The sequence below is a fragment of the Megalops cyprinoides genome, chromosome 12 (assembly GCF_013368585.1).
Source record: "Megalops cyprinoides isolate fMegCyp1 chromosome 12, fMegCyp1.pri, whole genome shotgun sequence".
NCBI lineage: Eukaryota > Metazoa > Chordata > Actinopteri > Elopiformes > Megalopidae > Megalops > Megalops cyprinoides.
Genome location: NC_050594.1, coordinates 10,867,436 through 10,894,497, shown reverse-complemented (window position 1 = coordinate 10,894,497; position 27,062 = coordinate 10,867,436). Strand labels below are relative to the sequence as shown.

The following is a 27,062-nucleotide window of genomic DNA, read 5'->3' as shown; positions in this document are numbered from 1 at the left end:
AGATCAAAAAAAGGGGGGGAAAGATTGAGTAACTACTCTTTAGGATCTAGATGCTGCATTTGTATGTTAAGTGCTGTCTCAGGTGTAATTACCACAGGCAGCATCTGTGTAATGTGAACTTCCTACACTTTCAGCTCTTTTGTCACGCAGGGCCAGTTTTCAGGAATTTTATTCTAGAAGAACAGCACTGCTCTTTTCCTCTAAGAACCACATTTTTCACCTGCAACATTCAGACCATTCCTGACCTTCCTTCCTTTAAGGCCGTTGCTTCTATAGTCTGTTACAGACATAGTGCGGTCCCCAGGGTGTTCTGCATATAGGTGTGTGTGTTTGTGGGTGTGTGTGGGCATGTATGAATGAATGGGTATTCACCCAAGCTTGCTGTTAGAGAGGTCTTGCTTCTATAGATACATAGCCAGTCAGCTGTACAGTATTGATGTTTCACATTAGATTTTCAATACAAAAATTTCTTTCCATTTTTTCCCCATATAGGAGCCCCTCTCAGTCAGTGTTTTCAATGCAGAAAGCTATTTGGACTCTAAAGGGAACACAGTCTTAGCTACAGATTAAACACTGTAAAATCCATATAGTATTTATCTAAGAAAAGGTGGATGGAAATTTAAAGTCAAACCATTTAAGGATAATCAGAAATTTGTCCTTCAAGGTCACTTTCCTTCCTCTTGTCAGTCTAATTTAAATAATGGTGATGATTTGGGCAGATAAAATGAGGAAGATTTTGAACATATATATATATATATATAACATTACTTTAAGAGCAACTCAGCAATCAACTGCAAAATAAATGTGCACCTCTCTCAAAAGCCAGAAAGCAATTTCCACAACACGAGTGCTCAGACAAAACCAATTGCTGCTCCACTCTATGCAGGTTCCATTAATTGACTGTGGAGATGAGCGTGCTGACTTACTTTGCCTTTTTTTGTTGTTGTTTTTTTGCCGCTTTCTTTCTCCTGCACCTCTTCCTGCACCACTTAATCCCAGCTTCCTTTTTTTAATTCGTTTTTCTTAGTCGTATTGCTGCGGCCGCCATAACTGACAGTAATAAACTGGCTTTTTTTCCTTTCTTTTCAGGAGAGACAGTGTTTATTTCACAGCCACTTCCAGAGATCTCTACCTACATGCTGTGTACTCTTGCCTTTCCCAGGCCTCTATGACTAACGTGTGTTCACACGCGGGCCTTGGGGCACATGTGCTCTGTTCAGGGAATCTCTTGTAGAAAAGACCTCGGTCCCACTCATGGAAACCTCTGAAGAATGGCTGCTGGCCTCCTGTGGCAGACCTGCCCCTCCCCTCCCCACCCTGCTCCACCCCGCCCCGCCCTGCCACGCTCTGGCCATCTGTCTGTCTGTCTGTCTGTCCCAGCTGTTGTATCTGTTTGTTTATACAGCTGCTCGATGGGGTTTTAAATCAATGCAATTGAAAAATTTGTAAAACCACCAAATACTTAAAGAAATATCAAGCTGTCATACTTCCAGCTGGCTAAAAACACATGTATTAGTTCATGTTGTGTTTCAACACACAGCGCAGGATGTGTGTTTCACCTGATACTGAGCCACCTTACGGCACCCTCATTCCTAAGACTAAGACTCACTCATTTCACACCAGTCGGTGCAATGTGATCGGGATGGCGGGGGCATGACGCTCATTTTTGAGAACGAGCTCCAGCCTCATTATCTGTGTGAAATGAGCCTCTGTTGATAAGCACAGCTAAAATGATGCAGCGGCTGGGTATGGCTGTATGGATACCGAGGAAAGTCACTGCTGAAACACTGCACATATTCTTCATCATGGATGGGTAGACACCGAATTACTGCTCACACAGCAGTATGTCCTGTCCTGTCCAGCTCCTGCTCCCAGGTTCATGTGCTCTGCTATTATAATTATCATTACTGTATTATTTATTATTAAATTCATCATTAATTATTATATGACCATTATTAATTATATTGCGATATGCGTAGCTTGCGTTACGTGCACGTGAGCCATTTATTCATTTATAAATTTATGCGTATTTACAGAAGCCATGCAAGATCAGTACTTCAGATTTGAACCTGCAGCTTTCTGGATTTAAGTCTGCCTCTCAAACCACTATAACTACGACACCTCCCTGTGTAGAGACATATGTGGTTATGAGGGTAGGGTCTCCCCTCAGGAACAGGGAAGTTGTTGGTTCAGATTCCAGCATAGTCCTACTAAATATTTCTGTACAGGTCCCTTCCGCCTGGCTGTCAGCTTGAAGGAGTATTAATGTATTAACAGTGATATGGGGAAATAGCCATGCAGGGATAAGCTGTGACCAAATGTGTCACATAAGCTTAGATACCATGGCCATATATATACTGCACGTTCCTCTGCTTTTTTATTTATAGATCTATGGTTATGTGGAGCATTTTCTTTCTCACATTGTTTATTTCCAAGATAACGCCCTGCACTCATAGGCAGGCTTCCCCGAGCTCTCATTTAGAGATTTCCTTTCAGATGCGGCCTGTTTTCACACTCAGTGTTTGTAGCCCCCCCAGTTCCAAAGGGACGCTGGGTGGCATTCAGGGCGTCTGTGAGCGCAGGTGGTTTTTTCTTCCTCTCTGTTTCTGGTATGACGGGAGCGACGGGGGTGTCTGACCCGGATCTCTGCTGTCGCCAGGTCGTCTGGGGAGAGGCGGGCGGGAGAGAAGCTTCAGCTCTCCATGACAAACATCAGAGCGGACGTCCTGGAGCTGCTGCTGGAGTTTGTCTACACAGGCTCGCTCATCATCGACTCAGCCAACGCCAAGACGCTCCTGGAGGCCGCCAACAAGTTCCAGTTCAATACCTTCTGCAAAGTCTGTGTGTCTTTCCTAGGTAGGCCCTCAAAGGTACAGATCACCTCTGGATCCCCTCCCCCCTCTCTCTCTCTTTCCTTTTCTCACTTTTTTGTTCTTTGTCACTAAATTCAGTTCAGTGAAGGATGCTGAACTGTTTTTTTTTTTTTTGCAATTTTTGTGAACTCTGAAAATAGGCACACTTATTAGCTGTTCTCTCTCATTAGCTTGTACTTCTGTGGAGATTTTTTAGAGTTAGGTGTGTCAAGGTTGCCAACAGAATAACAGTTTTACTGACAAAGGCAGTATGCCATAACGTTGAAATCTTGTAGCTTCTTCTTCATATATAAATAAATAAGTGAGTGTGGCTCTTTTCTGAATGTAGCTGCCGTCATATGTCCACCCCTAGGGTGTGGCATTGATTATGCTTGAGTGGGTCTGAAAGGACATCTCTCCCTCTAGGGCCACACGTTCATATTGCAGTCCCACGCCTTCCTCAACACAAGCTTCTGTCAAAGTCAGTCAGGCACAGCTCACATTAATGGAGAGAATGCAAAACGCAAATACTTAGAGTATGTGAAACCAGGTTCCAGTGTCCTTCCACATGCACTAATAACCCCACAAGGCAAACAGCTTCTGTGCTTCTCACTGCAGATGATATATAGTTATTGCATCAGTATTCATCAATATTCATTTTACTCCTTATGCACCTGTATGGAATGGCCAATTATATGCAGTAGCGGTCTCACAGCGGGCCACATTATAGTGGGCTTTCTTTGGAGGTTAGTGCTTCTCCGCTGACATCATCTGACTGACTGGCAAGCACCTGATGAATTGCAGTGTGCTCGAGAGCAGTGAAACGAGGAAGCCCTGGCCAACATACCAACTCCTATCTCCCCTGGCTGTGGCCTCCCAATCACATCAATTGATGACACAGCCAGTGCCTTAACTGCTGGGCTGTTTCAGGGCCCAACCCCAGCTGAGCACCCCGTGAGCCTCATCAGAACAGAAAAGCTACAGCACCACGGACAGCGCCAGCCAAGTGCAGTAGGACCACAGGCAGCACCAACCACACAGACGGCACCGGAACAGGACCACTGTAGAACCATGGACAGCACCACCCTCACCAACAGCACAACCATAGATTCCACAGACAGCGCTGGCCACAGGAATAGCACTGCTGCTGGGCCACAGACAGGCACGCACATCAGAAGTGAATCATTAATCAACTGAGGTGTGGCTCCTTGCCTTCATCAGGCCACTGCCTGCATTTCTGACCAAAATGGGTCCTCAGTGTTTCCCAGTTTAATGAAACTCTGCTGCGTAGAGACACTTTTTAAAAATGGATTTTACCCTTTTACCTTACCACTCAGCAGGGGGAAATTAACAGCCATTGGCCAATGTTGTTACGTTCTTACGCAATCACCACCTAGCATGCTGGTCCCTGCCACAGGCTCTAACTTGCATATAACCGATTTAAAAAATCCTCTTAAAAGAGAAAAACAGATGGAAAGCTTTTTTTCAAGCAAGAATGTAAGTATGAAACATGAAAACGAATCCTTACATTCATAAAAACAAATCACATACTGCCTTATACGCATCAAAATGAATAGCGTACATACGCCACAATCTCTGGAAGTGGCTGTGAAATGAACACCGTCTCTGCTGCAAAGAAAGGAAAAAGCCATCCTATTACTGTCAGTTATGGCGGCCGCAGCAATACAACTCAACGAATGCGTACAAACGCATGAAACCTTCCTTCTGTTCCTGGAAATGAATCATGTACTTTCCCATCGGAAGATGAAAGATACGTGGCAGGAGTGACTAAGCGAGTACAGCACATGAGAAATAATGCCCTCAGCTGCACTAGGACAAGCTCTGCAAGCGTCTGGGTCTGGAGTGAGGCTCCTCCTCTGGATCCACTCAGTGACCTGCAGCTTACAGTCCCCGAGCGGAGGGAGAAGCCTTTTCTCTCTCTCTCTGAGTGAGTCACAGGGCACAATCTGCAGTCATCCCTGACAGCGTGAAGCAGCCCTGCCGAAGCGTGCCAGTGTCACGCAGACAGGGGAAGGGGCAGCAGATTCACATTGCGGAAGACCGAAATCATGAATGCTTACAGTGAAAGTTTGCCAATAATTCCTGAAGCAGATGTGTCCAAACTCAGAGCACCATTGATAAACCCATTCATTCTCAATTTGATGATGCTGTTGCTCCAGAAAGGCATATTAGTTTCCAACAGAATGTTGCAAAAAATCATCTTTAATCTTGTTGAATTTTAGAAAGGATAATGTTCCACTTTGGCTGTGGATTGAATTCTTAATTTGCCAGTTTGTTTTTTCTTCTCTTGTGCATATTAGTTTCTCCAAAGTAAAGTAGATCAAAACAAAGCTGTTTTTCCATCTAGTCATTACACAGACGTCTTTATATTTGTGTTATGTCTGTCTGTCGCAGCTGACCACAGCCACATGTCTCCAGTTTTTCTGTGCTGCCTCAGCCTGCACACACACACACACACACACACACACACACACACACACACACACATACACATACATGTGCAGGGCACTCACATGCATACACACACACTCACACTCACAAGTGCACACTTGCACACTCATACACACGCGCGGTGTGTGTCGCCATGGTCACTCATACACATTCACACATTCACACTCATGCACTTTAAGACGCAGGCACTATCACACACCCTCCACACCATGATGTTTCATGGATGTGTCTGTTCCCTGTGTTGTTTAGAGAAACAGCTGACAGCCAGTAACTGCCTGGGGGTGCTGGCCATGGCAGAGGCTATGCAGTGTACAGAGCTCCACAGCATGGCCAAAGCCTTCGCCCTGCAGAACTTCCCTGAGGTGGCCAGCCAGGACGAGATCCTCAGCATCTCCAAGGACGACTTCATCAGCTACCTGTCCAACGACAGCCTCAACACCAAGGCCGAGGAGCTGGTGTACGAGACCGTCATCAAGTGGATCAAGAAAGATCCTGTCTGCAGAGGCCAGGTGAGTAAGAGTTGTAACAGCTGTTTGCTTCAGGTACACCAGTTTACTTAGCCGACTTATGGTTTTTGTATGTGCATATATCCAAGTTTAAAAGCCATTACTGAAGCAATTAACTGAAGTGAGAGATAGGGTAAAGGGTGATCCTGTTATCTAAATAGTGCAATACATTACGGTGTCTTACCTCTGTGAAATCATCTATTTATGGCTTCTTTGTCATGATCTTGAAAAGATGGAAAGAAAATAAAGAAAAGAATCAGTCTTTCGTATTGACCTTTATATTGGTTTACACCTTGATCAGTTTGCTGTCAGTGAGAATACAGCTTTGACATTTGATCAATGCACTGTCTTTTCCCTTTGCAAACATATACACTGTACTCTAAATTATAGCACCAGAACACTGTATCACTGCACTGATCATTATGCCCCTACGCTGAACACTGTTTCATTACAGTGAAGAAATGACTGTGTCTGTCATAGCAGCAGGTTGTCTTAGACACAGGACCTTTTTCACACCAGGGCTCAGTAATAAAACAGTGTTTAAATGCAACAACTTGCTGTTTTATAGCAGGAATCACTATTAAATCCTGCAGCTGAAATAATAGGAATCTGATGAGACGTGCTTTTCCGAAGAGGGTGAATGTGTCTCTGAGATTCCGTCCTCCAAAGAGGACAAGTATGAGCAATGTGTCTGAGATTCTGTCCTTTTAAGAGGACAAGTATGAGGAATCTGTCTGAGATTCTGTCTTTTTAAGAGAACAAGTATGAGGAATCTGTCTGAGACACGCTCTACTGAAGAGGATGAATATGAGGGTGACAAAACTAGCATGAGGAGAGAATGGCATTACTGCTGCTGGGGAGAATCTGAGACAGTGACTAGATGAAAGGAAATATTTTACCCTCCAATTAATCACCAAACTGCAAATCCGCTGTGCATCTCCGGTCTCTTTCAGCGTAGCTGCAAAGTGCTTCATTTCTGCTTCTGAGGACTTATATTCATGATTAGAAGATGAATCAATGTCTGAAAGTTTATGGAATTAATCATTTCTGTAATGTGTGTGAACACTTTAACCAGCCGCCCCTTTTTAACTTTCGGCAGACTCAGTTCAATGAAGCAGCTGAAGCATTACATTGCGTACTGTCCAAGGTGACCTACATAGCTTACAAGTTGTCTTTTTATATTTTACTGAAACAATTCAGGTTAAGCAACTTACTCAAGGATGCAAGAACATTGCTCCGCTTGGGATTGGAACTCACAACCATCTGGTTGCAACCCCAGTTGTGGGAGCACTGCTCTACACTCCTGTCCCAGCATGCTTTGTTCCATTGTTATTTTAGTAACTGGTACACAGACGTTCCTGTTTCGTGCAGGTCCTCCTGGCTATTAAATCGTCACAAGCCAAGTCGTATAAGACAACTGACAAGTGATCCCTGGCATGCGCGATGTACACAGCCTTGTTGGAATCTGGTGCAGCGCGTCCTCATAGACAATGGGCAGTATGGGACCAGTGTGCACTGCAGCAACAAAGCAGTTAGAGAGGAAATTGATCTTCATGCAGCAGGAAATGAGCTCAGCTTGAATTTTGGCACCTGAGGAGCAGAGATGCCAACAACATCTTTCCACAGACTGCAGTAGTCCCCATTTCAGTGCAGAAGAGTAGACCCTGTTTTAACAGACATCATCTATGTCTGAACTTCAAAAGCAAAGATGGGCCAATCTAGTGAGGTTGCTTTCAGGTTACAGTATTTGTACAGTGTTCAAAGATCACAGACCACATCCTTTTTTTGGAAATGAGCACTGCACACAGATTCAGGATCTGTCGCTTCCTATTTTCCAGACGGTTTGAAGCATCAGTTTCCTTGCCAGAATCATTTTTTTTCATGGTTTGATTGTGTTTATCTGTTGCCTTTTTATTCAAAGCATTTTCATGTTGATAGAAGTAGGAATCACGCCAATTCAGACAAGCTATCAAGAGAAATCATGTCCGTTCTGTGGAGGCATGCAATCAGTGATAACAAGCTTAACGAAGGCTGCTCTCCTCCGTGATTATAAATTATTGATATTGTAAATTATTGCTCTGCACTTCCTTTCCCTTGGTATCAGTTTCTGTTTATTAGTGTACAGAGGAAGGGATGGAGGCTCACTGAGGTCCGGATGATATTTCTGTCGCCCACATGATGCAGTCGCCTGGTGTGGGCACGCTCTGTGGTCTTCACAGCTCTGTGTTGATGTTTCACACAAACCCATCCCTGGCACCAAAGCAAAATAAACCAAGCAAACCCAGGATGTCTGACCTATATATGGGCCCTGTTTGGAGGGTGCAGCTGTGGGACATTGCAAGGAGGCTGGTGCTGTGGAGATGAAGTTAATATCGAAAAGGAAGGGGGAAGATCCAGCAGAGGCAGCATGGAAATAGCAGATCTGAGTGCATGAGAGGGGAAGGGGTGACCCTTTGATATGGCATTTGAGGTCCCTATATAGGATAGTTCGTTCAGGGCATTTGAGGGCTTTGTGGATAAGGGCTCATGTGATAGTGTTTGAGGGCCTTCTGGGTAAGAAGGGATTAGATGGTGTTTGAGGGCCTCGGGTGAGAGTTGTTCGGGTGGTGCCTGAAAGCCTCGGGTAAGAGCAATTGAGGACCTCAGGTTAGAGCCTTGGTTCCACCTCGGTCCCTACTCGCTAACACTTGCTATTTGTAGTACTCGCTATTTATTTTATGTGTAGTTCTGCGATGTGTTTTGGATTCTGCGATCGAGTGACTGATATATGGTAGTGTACTTGGCTTCCCTTGTCTAGTCAGGTTAGCACAAGGTAACTTGCGGTAGGGCTTGGAATAATGTTATGTTCACACTCACTGGTCTGGGAGTGTTGTTAGTCTTGTCTGACACCGTTGTTCATTCAACCTGAAAGGATACACTTCTGTTCTATTGTGCTGGAAGTCGCTTTGGATAAGAGCGTCTGTTAAATTAATGTAATGTAATGTAATGAGAGTGGTTGAGGTGGTTTTAGAGGGCCCCAGGTGAGTGGGGATGGGGTTATGCTTGAGGGTCTCACACACAGTCCTGGTGTTGGAGCTCCTGGCCCTCGCTGTGCTTAATGAGCACATTCGGTCAGCTGGCCTTGCCTACATCTGTCCCCATGCCCAGAAGCCCTTTCGTCATGTCAGAACGGAACTGTTTGTGAGAGTGTGTGACAGTGGGTCCTGCTATTGTCTTCATCTCAAATGCCAATCTCAGTGTGTGTGTGTGTGTGTGTGTGTGTGTGTGTGTGTGTACGTGTGTGAGAGAAACCTGCCCTTCTAAAATAGCTTATAATAATAAGAGTGCCCTGCCCCCGCCAAAAAAAGGGTAAGTAAATAAATAAATAAAAATAAGCAGATGTGTCCTGTCTGACATAATCAGCTGTGATGCGTGGCTGGTGGAATGAGTGCTTCCCACATTGCTGTGCCACCCAGGGGAGCCAGCTTCATCAGCACTCCTTTCAGCATTATAACGCAAGTGCAGCAAGCATGTCCAGCCATGAAATGAAATATTAGTACTGAGTGTTGTAACCTGTAGAGAATTGTCTCTTGTGGGGGGGATGGGTGTGCTCTTTATGAGAGAGATTCAGAGTTTTGGAGCCAACCCAAATAATTGTCCTTATGCGTTCTGCATGGGCCATTGCTGCAAGTATGATGTATTAGGAATCATTAAACTCATTAATAAATCATTTGGGCCATTTGCCGTCTTGCACAACGTAGATGGGATGGAAGTTAATTCTGTTCACAATGCTCATATGGCAGGTTACCGTCCAAGGTGCTGGATTTTCTGCCATTTGGAATTGGCAAAAGCGCTCAGGATGTGTGTCTGAAAACAAACGATGCTGTTCAGGATGATGCTCACTTTATCCCAAAAAGAGCAGGGCGGATAGCGTTGTCTTCTGTCCCGCTGTTTCTGTTGGACACGAGGGAACAGTGACAGATGCTTGTGAACATCGCTGCGGCAACAGGAACGCCGGGGTTACAGCGTGACAGCAACCCGGAGTAAATGCCAGCTGAGATTGCCATGGGAACCGTGATGGGATGGAAATGAGCGAAACTTTGGCACGTAACGAGCAGGCGGAGTGGATGCGAGGCTGGGTCTGGAACACTGTCCGCGATGCTTTGTGTCAAGGACAGGAGGGATTTCTCATGCGGTTCACCTCAGGAAAGAAGCAAGGAGTAGCGGGGTCTCCTACCAGCGCTGCTGAATCAAGTCTATTATATTAGTGCACAGGAAACCTTGAATATAACTTTAATCCTGTAATTACTATTATGCTGTGGCAACATGGTGTAGTGTTTTAAGAGCTGGGTTTGTAACTCAAAGATTGCAGGTTTTATTCCCAGGTGGGCCACTGCTGTTCTACCTTTGAGCAAGGTGCTTATCCTGAACTACTTCAGTATAGAAACAGCTGTGAAAATGGATATGTAACATTTGAGCCACATTTGAGCTGTGAAAATGGATATGTATCATTTGAGCCATGTAAGGATAATGGCATTTGCAAATATCAGTAATAACTATGTAGGCAATTGTAATTTTCATGTTGGTTTAGGTGTGATTTGCTCTGAATTATATCAAAGTTTGCAGCTGAGATGAGTTTGGAATATTTTTCATCATGCAGAACGTAGCCGAGCACACACTTTCTATGCAGAATCATGCAGAATCAGAACTGACCATAAATGGGAAATGCTTTAAATCCTAATAATATCTACGTCTACATTACCCATTATTTCACTAATGATGGAACTGCTTTGCTGTAATGCCGACCCTCTGTATCACACGCATTTTCTGTGCCATTTGCAGATGCAGTGACATTATCATGGTTCTGCTCAGTGAACCAGGAGAGGAGTAGTGTTCAGAGTAATTCTGTCAATAGACCTTTACAATGCTGTCAAAAGGAGGAGCAGGGGTAATAAGAGGGTCAAATGCTTCTAATTTCTGTAATCTATCTTCATGCTTTTTCCTCCTTTTTTCAACCTGACTTGGGAATGGCCGGTTGCACATTAAGCTCACCTCACCGCTGACTTCCTCTGTAGTTCTGCAGAAGTGATGAAGCATGACAAATGCAATCCCATGATGCACTCGCGTGTCAGTGGCTCACACTACAAGTCACATAGTGCATCAAGAGAACAAATGACAAACAGAGGATAGGTGACATCTCCCTGATGTCACCCTTACCAAAGTGACATTTATCAGAGAATGACAGCAAAAGACTTGTGAAGTCTTGGACTGTAGAACTTGGCGGATATTCACAACAGGTGCCTATACTGACAGCTATTTGGGAGCCCCTCAAACCATATTCATAGTTAAAAATGTTTCCATGAATGCAGTTGAAATGCCAGACTGCCAGTCCCCAAACCTGAGATGTATGAAATCAGTAGCAGAAACTTTTCAAATGCCAGGTACAGCCCTGTGCTCTTTACCTGTCCGGAGGTCACATAAGGTCACCCTCTCGCAGTCTAAATATGGCACTGTGGAAGCAGTCCTAAGGGGTAAGCATTTCACAAGCACAGCTTCAACCACAAACCGAAAAGACACATCTGACACATGCTTTTGGCCATATATATTCACATAATGCAGAGCCAGAGTAAGGGTTTATGAAAAAAGTGTTTACACCTTCCCCCTGACGTGAGCACTGGCCCCAACGGAGGGTGCTACACAGCAGGCGGCGATCGGGTGACAACATTAATCGTCTTGGCAACATCCTCTCCCTAGTGCTTAGAAATGGAATATCAACTAAGCTCACCAGTAAAGCGAGCTGTTCCTTCATCACTCCCATCCACATGCAACCGGGGAGGGCTGACCGTTGTTGACACATTTTTAATCACCATCTAATTGATCCGGAAGTTTGTTAAACTGCCGTGGCAGATTGGGTGGATTTTTTTTCTAAAGCCTCTGGGTAAAAGTGAGTGAGAGCACAGTGCAGACCAGTGTGTTGAGCTTTAGAATCCTTCTCTGTAATTGCGGCTTTGGAGATGGTTGTAAACAACCTCTTATAGGCTTTATACAACAAATGGGAGTGGGAATCTGAAATAGTGAATGGTTTGGTGGACAAATATCAGTACCGAATGTACTATTTTATTTTATTTTTTTACATGGCGACCAGTTGGGACATTCACTTTTGTCTTCTCTCTGCCTCACTCTTTTACTCTCACCAGCACGTGTCGGAGCTGTTGGCCGTGGTTCGGCTGCCCTTCATCCACCCCAGTTACCTGCTGAACGTGGTGGATAACGAGGAGCTGATCAAGTCTTCAGAGGCCTGCAGGGACCTGGTCAACGAGGCCAAGCGTTACCACATGCTGCCACACGCGCGACAGGAGATGCAGACGCCTCGAACCCGGCCCAGGCTGTCTGCAGGTACCTCCTTAACACCACACCCGTACACCTGCTTCCAGTGTGCAAAGAGACCTTGTAGTATTACAGTACTGAAGTACTGTAAACTGTTGGATCAAAGCATTTTACTAAACATAACTGCATTTACTCTTTTTAATTAGTACATAAATTTGCTGCATTCAAATTTACTTCACAGTTTAACTTTTTTTATTCAAAATGTCAATATTAACTAAAAGTAAGCACATAGCCACATAGCCACATAGCTTATGAGGGGTGACATTTGTTAATTGCTCCCATATATCTTGCTAAATGGAACAGTAATGCAATATCTAACAAGCAGTTTTTCCTGTAAATGTCTAAATCTGTAACAACCAGCAACATCCCATGCATCAGAAGGATGCTAATTGGCAACATCCAAAAACTCCAAATGTCAAATGTCCATAGTGCAGCTTGAGGTAATTATTCAAAGCAATATCCACAAGAAACTCTGACACACCAGTTCTCCTGAAAATACACAAACTAAAAATGGGGGAAGAAAATTGGTTATTTTTAGTACATTTTCAGTACAAGACTGCTGTAGTCATCTTAACATGGCCATTTCAGAGTGAAACTTCCATCCAGCTAGACTGAATGAATGTGTGTCAGACCTGATAAAGACTGTCTGCCATGGCTAGGTCAGCATCCTTCAGCTTGAGTCAGATGATGGCTGTATAGTGTGCAAGAAGTTAACTTAATAATAGACCATGGTGCCTTCCAGAGCTTTTTAGCGGATTTTAATGCTTGTTCTGAAGCCACCAGTGATTACATTTTGGCTCAGTGCATGAATTACATGAGTTTTTTTCCCCTTTTTGAGAATAATAGGAAGGAGTGTTGCTTACACTAGCTAGCTGACAAAGAAAAAATATGCAAGAAGGAAAAATGAGGAAACCAAAATGTGCCATGGTTAGACATTAGTTTTCAGAGTAGATTTACTGAAATTTACAGTTGGAAAAAGTTGCATTTTGGTTAGTACACCTAATTAAAAGGCTTTTTTACATGTTTTTACACCGGGAGCAGACTTTGCCTGTTAAAACGGGACTGCCGTTCCATCTCCACTCATAATCCATAAAGTCATGTGTTTAAATCCCTGTTATCAGCTATCAGCTGAGGCCAAACTGAAGTTTAAAGATGACGGTGTTGCATTAATGAGTACTCATTGGATGAGAGACCCCCTATTGTCACGCATGTTAATTTCCCACCAGTAGACGTCTATATGTTTTATTCTTTCATGTCTGTTCACCAGTGTTGTGAAAATGATGAGTATGCGGGTGGAATAGATATTTAACACTACACTTATTATGTATGAAGGCATTTTATATTTATTGTTGGGGTGTCCATGACAGAAACACGAGCCTACACCTCCGGACCTCACCTGTCTCCATCTGACAGCCTTAATGCAGCTTCCAGCATTTCATCTCACCACTGTCTGCATATTAATAGACGCATTGTGCAATTTGAATATATTTCCATATATTATTATAGTATGAGTCTGATGCTAATGAACCTCATTGTTATTTTACTGTAAGCCTCACCCCACAAGACTGTCACTAACGTACCTGGATGGCTACCGCTTGGTCCCCTTCTCTAAAATACGCTGACATTTTCCAGAAAGGTGTAGTTTCGGTGCAGGCAGGTAGAGGTAAGATAAGCTGCAATCTCCGGTCTGTGCCAGTTTTCTAATGTGTCTTTGTTTGCTTGTGTTAAATTATGCCCTCACTGGAAATGACTTTATGTCTCTTGTAAAGTAAATTGCTTTTTTTTTTTTTTTTTTTTTTTTTGCTGTTCAGACTTTTCCTGCCATCACTGTTCTCAATGAAATGGGTTTTAATTATCACCCATAAAAATATATCATGAGCTAAACACAAACAGCTTGTTTTTTCAGTTGGGCTTAATCTCCCTGGAAGAATGAAGAGAATTATTAAACAAAATTTTCTGCATAGACCGTAAATGTGCAACAGTAAAAGCACAGTGAATGAAAAATGTCTGGTTGTTAAATTGTAGATACTCTTCAAGAAATGGGGCCATGTTACTTTTTCTAAATGTTTCATTTTATTTGCTCTTTATTTAACCAGGTTAGTCTCATTGAGATTAAAATCTCTTGCAAGACAGACATGGCAATACAAGCATCAGTATAGTTGTAGCGTGAACTAACACTTTTCTTGCAGGAAGCAAAAAACATTTATTTAAAATTCTATTCTAATTTTAATTTAAATATCTTAGCAAAATTATTTAGATGCTCATTGAATCAAATTCCTTGGTATTTGTAAGCTATTGTGTGTTCAATATCTTGGCCTTCAAAGGTTTTGCTTTCCGATTGTTCCTTTTCTTTTTTAAGATGGCTAGATAGCAATAGTGTTTGATCTGGGTCAGGTGTTCACCACAAAGTTAACTGAAGTAAGTAACCTGCTTGGTGTGCAAGGTTATTGCATTCAGTTTCTCCCTATTTAATCAATCAGCTGCTCACACTCTGTGAAGTTGAACACACACACTTTTAGTGAGCTCACACTCAGCCCGTGTCCTCCTTTGAAATGTACCGTGAAGTGTCCTGCTTAGACACTCTGAAGCTGAAATGTTGACAGATATGAATTTTTCTCTTCTCTGCAAACAGCGGGCACAGCAGGGATGCCCGCTGGTAGAAACACCAGGAAAGAGCTTGAACTGGAGGGTGCGAACCTCCTTTACTTTGAAAGAGAGGGAGACGTCAGTGTTACATCCCAGGCAATGGATTGTCGAGTGTGTTGCTAACCTTTATGCGCTTTTCTTGCAAGCTTGCGCACACCGTCTTTCATGGAGATCTCATGCCATTTCTGCCCATTACTCCTAGAGCTAGCAGTTTAACATCAATAGGTCTGTTATCACAGAGGGCAGAGCAAGCAGTGTGCCGCATACATTTAGCTTTCAAACTCATCTGTATGTGTGTCTGTGTCTGTGTGTATCCTTCATCACTGCATTGACCAATATCTAGACCTTAAGCTAAACTGCACAAGTTTCTTTTTTTTTCACTCAGAAGTATTCGCATGTGTTTGTGGTGTGGCTGTTCTCATAGTAGGCAGAGACACAGTGTAATATCTGACCAGTGAGCTAAATGGTAGGGGGGGGTGGGGGGGTTCCCTGATTGCAACAGGACAACATGATGTGTGGATGCTTGTGGAATGAGTGGACAATTAACTAGTTAATTAGTGAAGGACAGGGCTATACTTGAACTTTATATGCAAATTACTTAAACTATATTATTTGTCATTTAAATATATTTTGTGTGTCCACCTACTACAGTTATACAGTTGGGGGAGAGTCGCAGTGATGTCACAGCAGAATCAGGGTTTGGGGGGTGCTGTTGAGTTTGCAGTCTGCCTGGTGGCAGTAATTCTTGGTCATTCTTTCAGATAGACCCAGAAGTATGTTTCCATTGGCTGCATTGTATCTGAATTCAGAAGGGCACCGCACTTAGCTGGATTTCAGGTTGGGTATCCCAAATCACCCACACTGGGAGAGGCTATAGACCGAGAGAGACCTAGAGAGTCAGAGACTCAAAGAGGAGATGCAAATAGTGAGAAACCCAAAGACTCAAGGAGGAGGTAGAGGGGCCTCAGTCAGCAAGGCGTTCATCTTGAGCTCTGACAATGACCGGAGGCCCACAGCAGTGGAATAGATTGGCTTTCATTTTGCCAATTTTAGGGGTAGTTAATTCAGCCACTTTTTTCCTTGTCCCACTGCTCTCAGACACCCTGCACTTTGTCAGGAGTCCATGAGTTGCCAGGATGACATCAGTAGAGTAGTGCCTGTCCTCTAATTGGTGCCCATTCCCCTGCGGTGTGCTCTGTGAGACTTGTAGTGCAGAAAATAGCCATTGCTGCGTGCAAGTATATTTGGAGGATTGCGTCCATTTAGCGTCAGTACTCCTGCGTGCGTGCATAGGTTGCTGCAGTGAGGTCAGCCCAATGTTCAACTGGCAGTGCCAAACAGGGTTACATAAAGGGGAAAAAGCATTAAAAATAGAAAGATGAGGTACACATAGTCAGAGAGTCGTCGATGCTGTGGCTCAGAGAGGAGGACTGGCTTACTTACCACAGAGGAATAGTCTGGCATGATCACAGCCAGCCACTCTGGCACCATGAAGGACTGGAAGGAACTAAGTGACAGCACTAGCTGTATTAAGAACTTCCTGTTGCTGTGTAAACATTCTGCATTCTGTGGTTTTATGGCAGAGTTAATTGAAATGAATTCAAGCTAATTTTTCAGTTTAACATTCACAGGGAGATGCCTTGTGTGTGTGTGTGTGTGTGTGTGTGTGTGTGTTAGCCTTTGAGAAGCTTTGTGTGCTTGTGTGTGATTGTGCAAAGCACTGGAGGCTTGCTCTTCTTTAACACAGGACCTTTGAACATACATTGTTAATTCAATCCACCCAGTTTTTCATCGTTTGATGGCATTTCAAGTCTGGAACTTTTTTAAACCCACAGACAAGCATCTTTTTTTATATAAAAAAAAGAATCCGCTGCCTGTTTTCCTGTGCTGTGAGAGTTTGATGAGGGCAAACAGACTTGACAAAGAACATAAACATCAGGAGGGACATCAAAGGTTCTCTGAACCTGGGGATTTTTTTTTTCCATTTCCAAACCATCTGCAATGTTTTTTAACACATAGTGACTGCCATTTTTTTAATGGCAGTCTGCAGTTAAACAAAGGAAATACTCCCCATGGTATTTCTTTCCAGTATGTGTTTTTCCTTCTTTTTATTTATTTTATTTGTAAAAGACTGTATTTCATACTCTTCTGCAATTTGAAAGACACAGCTCCTGTGTCTCAGGTCTCATCTCTTACACTTGTGCTCACTGCACTGTGCCATCTGGAGTTAGACTCTACAATTTGAAATGTATTTGGCAAAATATACCAAAACAAGCACATGTAAGAATATTTCCACAATCAACCATTGCAGTTATTTCCCATGATTCTCTGAAAAGGTTTACAAAGATTGTACTGTTCTTGGTAGTTACAAAGATTATTTGAAAAGTTATATGCATGGTATATGTATTAAGAATTTTTATGTGAACATTTTGATGTGTCAGTACAGACTTTACTGATCACAAATGTGGCACGCTTCTTTATGTACATAAGAGGGTTCTGAGGAAGACTCAGATATAAAGCTGAAACATTAACAACCAGACTTAATTTACAGCTATATAAAACAGCTTCATATACAGCAATTGTAAGTGTGTGAGTTTCAGTCTTTGTTATAAGCGGGTGCAACCTAAGTTTGCAAAATACTGTTCTTCAGAGAGAGGCCTGTAGCAGAGCAAACTACAGTTGAATTTTTGTTAAATTCATCTTGGCTTCTGACAAAGGACATTTCTTTAAGGACATTTGTATCATCCACAGAATATCACCTACTGCTTGTTTAAGGCTAGGAAAAGAAAGTCTTCAGTTTAAATAGATCGTTTAACGGTGCTTCTGTCGTAATGTAGGGAAAATTTTGTTCATTTTGGTCCTTAATTACATTCATGTGAGATACCACCTGTGCTTAGACCTTCTGTTTCCCACAACGCCCCTCTTCTGGTCTCCCCAGGTGTGGCAGAAGTGATCGTGCTGGTGGGGGGTCGTCAGGTCATCGGGATGAACCAGCGCTCCTTGACTGCTGTCACTTGCTTCAACCCCCAGAACCACAAGTGGTACCCCCTGGCCAGCCTGCCTTTCTACGACCGCGAGTTCTTCAGCGTGGTTTCAGCCGGGGATAATATCTATCTGTCAGGTATGCAGGCCTCCCATGTGTCACTCTCAGTTTATCTGCCTCTGCCTGCTGTGACTGGCCTTTTATTTATAGCACACCCAACAGAGAGGGCTCTGTTCAGAGTGCAAGATGGAACTGGCTGCCTTCACTGCCTACGGAAACCCAAAGGCACGGGGTCTGACTGTTCAGAACTGCCTATCAGTGTTGATCCACATGACATCTTGCTGTCACAGTGCACTTGCTTTCCTTTAAAGCTTACGTCATCCAGCTGCCTGTATTTCATACCGTAATCATTTTAAAATGATAATGGTCACCGAATGCACTGCTGAGTATGAGCACAGTAATTTATTTCAGGTGAAAAATTACAGCTTTATCCTGAACGTTAAAAGTGTCACATTTACTTTTCAAGGTGTCCCTGTGGGTGTACTCTCTGAACAGTTAGCTGCTAACAGGTGTGAGAGTACATTTTGAGCGCACATGAACCCCCAGCTCAGCTCAGTTTTCAGTACTGAAAATGTAAATGGTAAATGTTTAGGTTGGGAAATGTACAGTATCTTATGTTTAATTGAAATTGGAAATGTGTAGTAAAATGGATTATTGAGTCAAACAGATGGGGGCTTCAGCTGTGATGGATATTTGTTTTGATGCCTTTCCCAGGTGGCATGGAATCAGGTGTCATGCTGTCAGATGTGTGGTGCTACATGTCCCTGTTGGATAACTGGAACCTGGTGTCACGCATGACAGTCCCACGATGTCGCCATAACAGCGTGGTGTACGATGGAAAACTCTACGCCATCGCCGGCCTGGGGATGGCAGGGAGTCTGGACCACGTGGAGAGGTCATCATCATTTATTCATTATTTATTATTAACTTATTTATTTAGATCAGCAGTCACCACGATCCAGAGCATCTTATGCAGCTCATTCTTTATGAATTAGCCATCTATACAGCTGAATATTTTACTGAAGCAAGTACCTCATTCGGGGGTAGTATAACAGCACTATATGGCTTGAACCTGCAGCTTTTTAGTGGCAAGTGCAGTCCTTATATTACTGCTCCACACCGATGCTCATTGACTTCTGCCCTGTAATGTCCTGTTAAAAGCTGCTGTCCTAGAGCTTAATATGTTCCTAGTTCCTGTGTCGTTCATGCTGTGGTCAGTCTAATTCCATCATGCTTTGTATTCACCTCTGACTAATGATTTTGAACCAATGGTAAATTTATGTCATTTACCTGCGTTGGTGTTGCTGGACTGGACTGGAAGGGTTAAAATGTTCCAGTGCTTTAACATGTCACTCAGACTCAAAGAGATCATTGCGGAAGTTGGAATGGGTAAGGGCCTGCAACGGGGAAAAACTTGATATTTTGCAGTTCATTCCAAAAAGTTTGCCCGTTTCCCTTTTTTTTTTTCCAAATGTCAAAATAAAGATACATATTTACCAGGTATTTACTTTCCAGCACATTCGCATGTTATTATGTCCGATGTCAGCACCAATCAAATGTTCTGTTTGGCTGACTGAACATGACATCACTGTCAGTGCTCCCCCAGGCTCCACTTGGTATTTCACTGACAGATATTTCACATTCATGCTACTCCTGGAAATCAGTTTTTGTTTTTTTATTTATTTATTTTTTAAATTAAAGTGCTGAGCTCTTCTGTATTATACTCCCTCCAGATTTTTATGACAGATATTTCGGTATTCAGCATCAAAAAAAAAAAAAAAAACGCACTCCCACATGCAGTAATTCCACAAATCTTCAGTTTTGTGTGGAAAATGCTGAGCTTTTATCCCACCTTGATGAGCACAGAACGCTAAAGCTAAGGACTGAGAGGTAAAGCTGAGTGGAAGAGTGTGTTTTCAGGACTGAGAGGGCGTCTACATTCGAGAGAGTGTGGCCACTTCGAGGAGGGCATGGCCATTTCACAATTGGGGTCCCCAGTTCCCTGACTGCGCTAGCACAGGGATGATCAGCGTTCTCTGACTGTGCTGTGCTGGTACATGCGTAATCAGTCCTCCCTGACTGTGCTGTGCTCGCATATGTTGGTGATGTGCCTTCTGCTATGTTTGAATTGGGAAGAGTATTGGGTGTAGACCGAATGTGATTGACATGCCAGAGTTCAGGCAGCTGCACAGCCCTGCCCTCCTACTCAGTTTGCATCACCCTCTGTCTCCATCTCTCCCTCCCATCTCCCCATCTCTCCCTCTCTGTCTCCATCTCTCCCTCCATCTCCCCATCTCTCCCTCTCTGTCTCCATCTCTCAACTCTGTCTCCATCTCTCCCTCCCTCTCCCCATCTCTCTCTCTCTGTCTCCATCTCTCCCTTTCTGTCTCCATCTCTCCCTCCCTCTCCCCATCTCTCCTTCTCTGTCTCCATCTCTCCCTCCATCTCCCCATCTCTCCCTCTCTGTCTCCATCTCTCCCTCCATCTCCCCATCTCTCCCTCTCTGTCTCCATCTCTCCCTCCCTCTCCCCATCTCTCCCTCTCTGTCTCCATCTCTCCCTCCCTCTCCCCATCTCTCCCTTTCTGTCTCCATCTCTCCCTCCCTCTCCCCATCTCTCCCTCTCTGTCTCCATCTCTCCCTCCCATCTCCCCATCTCTCCCTCTCTGTCTCCATCTCTCCCTCCCTCTCCTCATCTCTCCCTCTCTGTCTCCATCTCTCAACTCTGTCTCCATCTCTCCCTCCCTCTCCCCATCTCTCTCTCTGTCTCCATCTCTCCCTCCACCTCCCCATCTCTCCCTTTCTGTCTCCATCTCTCCCTCCCTCTCCCCATCTCTCCTTCTCTGTCTCCATCTCTCCTTCCATCTCCCCATCTCTCCTCCTCTGTCTCCATTTCTCCCTCCATCTCCCCATCTCTCCCTCTCTGTCTCCATCTCTCCCTCCCATCTCCCCATCTCTCCCTCTCTGTCTCCATCTCTCCCTCCCATCTCCCCGTCTCTCTCTCTCTGTCTCCGTCTCTCATTTCTCCCTCCGTCTCCATCTCTTTCCACCTTCCTCGCTCCCTCAGTTTCTAACCCCCCCCCCCCCCGTCTCAACTTTTCCTCTGGCTCTACATCTCCCTCGTTTTCTCTCCCCTGACTGTGAAATTGCAGACACTCAGAGTCATTTCCTCAATCAGCTCTCTCAGGCTTCCTTTACAATAAGAGCTGTTATTCTGCTTTGCTGATGGAGGATGGAGTCAAGCTTCCTGCAGTGCAAGACCCAGGGGGTGTGGGGAGAGGCATGTGCCTGTTCTGCACACAGCATCTTCAGACGCTCTGATTACACTGAAATCTTGCTCAGATGTGGAGGCAGAGTGAGCCTACCTGACCCCTGAAGTGGGTGGAGTTATCTTGTTACTCACTCATTTCAATCAGTCACAGTGTTCTTTTCTACGCACAGCAAAGTCTTTTGAGTGGTTCATACAAGTCAGTGTATACACACACTGGCAGCATACTGCAGCTCTACCAAATTAGTACAAAATGCTGCACAGCATTGCATGCTAAAACAGTGTTTTTAGCTCTTTAGAGTCAGAGAAAGTTCTGAGCGCATTAGGGAATCTGTCTTGTTTCAGTCACCTTGTTGAAGCTTGGGGTTTAAATGCAAAGAGCGCCCCCTGTTGGCCATTAGATGGACAGCGCTGTTAGCAGTGGCAATTCTCTGGGACTGTGTACAGGAAGGTGCCTGCTGTTGCCTTGCTCTGGGTCTGCTACAGGTGGAATCCAGCCCTCACTACATTCATGAAATCAGCCTCTATGATGTTTTACTTCCAGGCCTTCCACAACATCAGCATTCTCTGAGAAAGCAGATGGACGGGGCTTCTGGAAAAGATATCTGATAAAGCATAAGGATTAATCACTTAGTGTCTCTCTAACCCCCCCATGGTTTTCCGAAGCAAGTTTCCATGCCAGCATGCAATGCAAGGCCCCCCTCCACTGTTCTTGCACTCTGTGGAGTTAAGCAACTCTTAAGGCCCGATTTCTCTCAGCGGTGTCCCCCCTCCCCTGTTAAGTCTTCGAGTTCAGTGTCTCTTTTTGCCAACAGTTTCTTTGCATCACTGGGATATTGGAATAAAATGATAAGGTTGGGTGTCTCTCCTAGCGGGATCATATCAGCAAGGCAACCCACAGGCGTGCCTTCCAAGGCGGAAGGGAGACCTCACATTCATTAGCAGGCTGGCTGTAGGCTACTGAGAGATTAACGGCTTTCAGTTATTTTGACACTGAATCATACCGCTGTGCTGTGCATGAGCCCCTCTCCGGCCTTTAAGATGACAGCGATTGTTTATTGTTGTCTGTGTCTGCTGTATATTTTGTGCCAAAATGAAATTGATGAACAAGCAAAAGGCCTTAATTAGCTTGTGTCGGTGAACTACCAAGTGGGAAGTTTACTGCCTTTAAGGATGACGAAAGGGACGTACAGTAGCTAATCGATCCCACAGCGCAAGAGGAGGCAAAATGTGCGCTTGTGTCTCTGCTGGTGTAGAATCTTGGAAGAGGCGAAGGGGAGGGTATTTATGGAGGTCGGTCTCCAGTCTTCAGTGTCAGCCTGCGGGACGCCCTGGCACTCTCTCCCACCGCCTGGCGGATGGGATTTGGGCCCGGCGATGGCTGCCCGCCCGGCATGCTGCTACTGTGCCAGGACCAGTTATCAGAGGAGGGACCCAGCGTGCAGCGTGTGTGTGTTAAAGCCGCTGCTTTTACAGGGCGCGCCGGTCCAGTTCAGCCGGGAGGGCAGGGCCACCGAGCAAACCAACGTCCCTCCGCCCACCAGCCACGCCAAGGCCGCCTCGTTTTCCCTTGACCAATAGGAGCGTTCCAGAGGGCAGGGGTACGGCAGCGGCGTGGTGCGTGTCAGCGACCCCGGCCCTGTTAGTTCCCATGGCAGCCACACGGCGTGCGAGCGGCAGGAGCGCGGGCAGTCGCGAGGTGCACAGGAGAGGATGAGTAATGACACGGTCGTCTCCCAGGCACTTCTGCCTTGATTCTATTAGATGCATCATTGCCAGTGCGCTTCAGTGCTGATGGTTCAGAGAGCAGGCAGAGAGAATAAATACATGTTGGGAATTGGGAATAGGGTCACAGCTGAAGGTGTTGCAGAGACGAAAGCAAACACTGACAGAGTGGAGCGTGAGCATTTCGTGCAGTGAGACCAAGGCCTGGCATTGCATGTGTACCTTCTGTAAAGGTGTGCTTTGACATATGTCCTCAAAGAGGAAACATATGCTCATTCACTGACTCAAACACACATAAACGTGCTTACTCACGCAATCTTCCTGCGAAGATTTTTTTAAAAATATATATATACTTTATATATATTCTTTGCATGATACTCCAGAACTTATTCTTGAAACCCTTTTTAATGTGAGGAGCATTGGTCAATCTCTCACGTACACACGTACACAATTATACATCTACATTATATATCTCAGACATGCACGCACACACACTCACACCCACACACACACACACACACACACCCACACACACTCACTTTCTCTCTCTCTCACACTCATACACTCCTCCTTTGTTTAATTCAGTAGCAGAATAAACACAGTCAGGATAGCTCACTCCCACAGTGTTTGACTTTTGTGTCAAAGAGGTGTTGTTTCATACTCTGTTTACAGAGGGAGAAACAGTCCAGGCAGAAAGCAATTTACTTCTGTTTAGCTAAATGGTTCTCATCTGCCTTTGTTTTTTGTTGATTTAACTCAGGTCCATAAAGAGGTTTGCACTGGGCCCCAGGGTACAGAGTTCGGACTGTAATTCCTTTAGAAAGCTATTGGTATTCCTGGGCTTGACAAGTCATAATTAAACCTGCCAAGAGCTGAACTGAATACCATTTTCACACAGCATGTTTATGTATTTATATATTTATTTATGTCCTGCATCCAGCACCCAGCATCCGTCACTCCATATCCTGAGTGAAATCTCACACTGTCTCATGTAGCTCTTTGAGATTACGCTACCAAAAGATACCGTATTGATATAAGATAACGTTATGGATCAGTTTTAAAAATTATGTACAGGTTAATATGATGCAGGGGGGTCACTCCTGTGGATAAATTCTGAGTGCTATGTGTTTGCTAAAACTGCTTATGTATTTCACTGCTGTTTTTAAGCTTATTTATTGTAGCTCTGGCTGATCCTGTTCTGTATCTGTATTGTTCTTGTGCCAGTGATACGCGTTTACTGTTTCTTACCATAATCTCAGCCCAAGCATTTACTGTTTCTTGCCATCATTCTGGATAAGAGCACCTGCCAAATAAATCAGATTATGTTGTTGCTAGCAAAGCAGTGCCCCAGCCTAGCCTGTGTCTTGTAGATGGTATGAGAGCAAAGTTGGGTGACACGCTCGCTGTGTTCCACTGCTATCTAATGTATCAACTTACTAGCCATTCATCTGATTGATCCTGACCTCACAGTGAGGTCCTATAATATCCAGCTTCTGTGAGTTCTGTATGAGGATTGGTTGGGGTCACACGCCAGTCTATAAGTGATCCCAAGTTTTCGTTGGCTCCCGTTTCTCCTCCCGCCTCAGCTTGTGTTCTTAGTGTTGGCAGTGGTAGCGTGGCATCCCGGATCCTGCCAGCATAAGACATCGTGTCCCCCCCCCCCGGCAGCTGTGCGCCTGGTAATGGTTCCAGAGGATTGCTCACTACATTGCAGTGAAAACACAAGTGCAGTCAAGTGCATCAGTATTTCAGTCATTCGGTTCAGGCCCAGTCGTAATTAACACGATTTGCATAGTTCAGGAAACATGAAATAGACCCACGCATTTGATATGAATGAACAAAACAAAGTGACTGTCAGTCTAGGATGTTGGCCATCGTCAGGTCCAGATACAGACAAATGCTTCCCTTCTGGTCTGTTTGTTTTAAAATTTCCACACCCATGTCACCCCACGAGCAGCTACTGTGGCATCTGCTATTGTGCGTAACTGTGTTGGAAAGAGGTAGACATGATGCACAGCTACAAGTGTGTCAGCGGTGTGCTTGTACAAAAGATTGTGTGTTTGTGTGTGTGTGTGTGTGTGTGTGTGAGTGTGCGTGCGTGTGTGTATTTTTATGTTTGTGTACTGAGCCTATTTTATTGAATAAGTTATTTTAATATATGTGCATTTGTGTTCATGTGAACTATTTGACTGGAGGATACTCTTGACTAGAGGAACATGTTGTTTGAATGAATGAGAATCTATGTCATTTGTTTTTGTTAAATCTACATATCCTGTATGTTCATTACTGTTCATTTATTCATGCACACAACACTTAGTTGTTTTAATGAATTTGGCCCCACTTGTGGCAGTAGTGCCAGATTCTGCTCACCCCTGAAAGAGAGTCTGTTCTTATCCACATGGTTTTCCCCACTAATCAGAGACAGTTTGCGTACCGCTGTACCCGCCCTGGTTGTCGTTTACCCCCTAGACTGCACACACATGCAAACACATCTGGTGATGAGAGGAGAGATTTTAGTCTCTGACATGACTGTGAGTCACTCAAATGTTTGTTTTTACTCCTGTTTATATCAGAGTAGGGATTCACTCCATAGGTATTATGAATCATTTGTATGATACATAGAATATTCTCATATTCATATTGCTGCTGTATTGTTTGCTTGTCACTTGTATGCATATTGAACATTGTCATTCCGGCCCCAGATGTGGTTTTTATTACTCTCCACTTTTAGCAGTTAAGCAAAAAATAGTTGGTACTAACTCAGAAATGTTTGTCAGTGATTGATATTGTCTGACAGTGATTGACTCTGACTGAAAGTGAATGATGTTGACTGACAGTGAATGATATTGACAGCAACAGTGATTGATATTGACCGGCAGTGATTGATGTCAAACTGACAGTGATTGCTATCGACTGGCAGTGATTGATATTTACTACAAGAGAGTGATGCTCGCCTTTTTTTGTCCCAGGTATGACACCATTACGAACCAGTGGGAGACGGTCTCTCCGCTTCCGAAACCGGTACACTCTGCAGCAGCCACGGTGTGCGGGGGGAAGATCTACGTGTTCGGAGGGGTGAACGAGGCTGGGCGCTCAGCTGGTGTCCTGCAGTCCTTTGAACCTCAGTCAAACACCTGGAGCTTTATCGAATCGCCCATGATTGGTAAGGCCCTGCATACCCGTTCCTTTTAACTCCAGAAGGGGCTGACATGCTAAGACTTGCGCACTTTTGAGGAAATGCATCCTAATTGTATGGGGCTGCAGTGCATAAATTTAGCAAGTGGTTTATTAATTAATAACACTGCAAAATGGCTTGTTAAATTATGGCATGATGCGTTTTTAAAGATGTGCCTGTCAGTTCGTATCGACACGCAACAACAAGAGCAGAGCAATGGAACTTAAAAAACAGATGAAGTTTTCAGCAGAGGAGTTAGCAGTACTTGTCGCAGAGACAAGTAAACAGCTATCCAAATTGTGCACTAACAAGATGGAATCTGTGGAAGGAAATTGCTAGCAGAGTGAATGCTGTGAGCCATTCAGCCATACCAGTCTTGAATTAAAGAAAAGGTGGGAAGATATCAGATGCTGAACAAAGAGAGGGTGGTCTGCATTAAAAGATCTGCCAGCCAAACAGGTAACCCCAGTATTGTCAATAATAAGAGTAATGAGAAATTTTGTATTAGTGTTAATCATAGGACTAATCATAGGGGGTCCCCTATGATTCTGTGCTTAACAGAGATAGCAATGCAGGTGGAGTTGTCTCTGACATGTGCTCAGAGATGATGGTGATTCTCGTGAGGATCATTCAGGTGAACAGGATGATGCTATGCAAGCTATGCAAGGTGTTGGTTACAGCAAATACTTTCTCTACAAAGTGGCCAATAAGAATGCACTTGATATTTATGTGTTTACAAAAGGCAGGTTTTCATCTCTGCCTCCATTGGTCAGTGACTAGTTTGCTGTCCTGATCAAACCATTACCCTGTACCCTGTCAATGGTGTTCCTCACAGGGCTGGGAGATCCGCACTGTGCTTAAGGGTATCACCTGAAAAAGATCCAAAAATACTAAAGACTATATAGGACATAATAGGGCCTCTAACAAACAAGTAGCTGAACTTGAATTGGAAATTTAATTGGAAATCTACTCATGGAAAAGAAAATGGTAGCCTGTATAGCCTAGGCTAAT

The 27,062-nt window shown here is 44.2% G+C and overlaps 1 protein-coding gene across 1 annotated transcript in view; it reads left to right on the top strand.

The window, feature by feature from the left end:
- Positions 1 to 27,062, top strand: part of LOC118787205 (kelch-like protein 29) — a 109,714-nt gene that overhangs the window by 71,402 nt on the left and 11,250 nt on the right. Inside the window, exons 7-12 of the mRNA XM_036542679.1 lie at positions 2,660 to 2,856; positions 5,574 to 5,833; positions 12,007 to 12,205; positions 17,781 to 17,963; positions 18,600 to 18,780; positions 25,846 to 26,039. Of these exons, the coding sequence (XP_036398572.1) occupies positions 2,660 to 2,856; positions 5,574 to 5,833; positions 12,007 to 12,205; positions 17,781 to 17,963; positions 18,600 to 18,780; positions 25,846 to 26,039 (1,214 nt within the window). The remainder of the gene's footprint in view (positions 1 to 2,659; positions 2,857 to 5,573; positions 5,834 to 12,006; positions 12,206 to 17,780; positions 17,964 to 18,599; positions 18,781 to 25,845; positions 26,040 to 27,062) is intronic.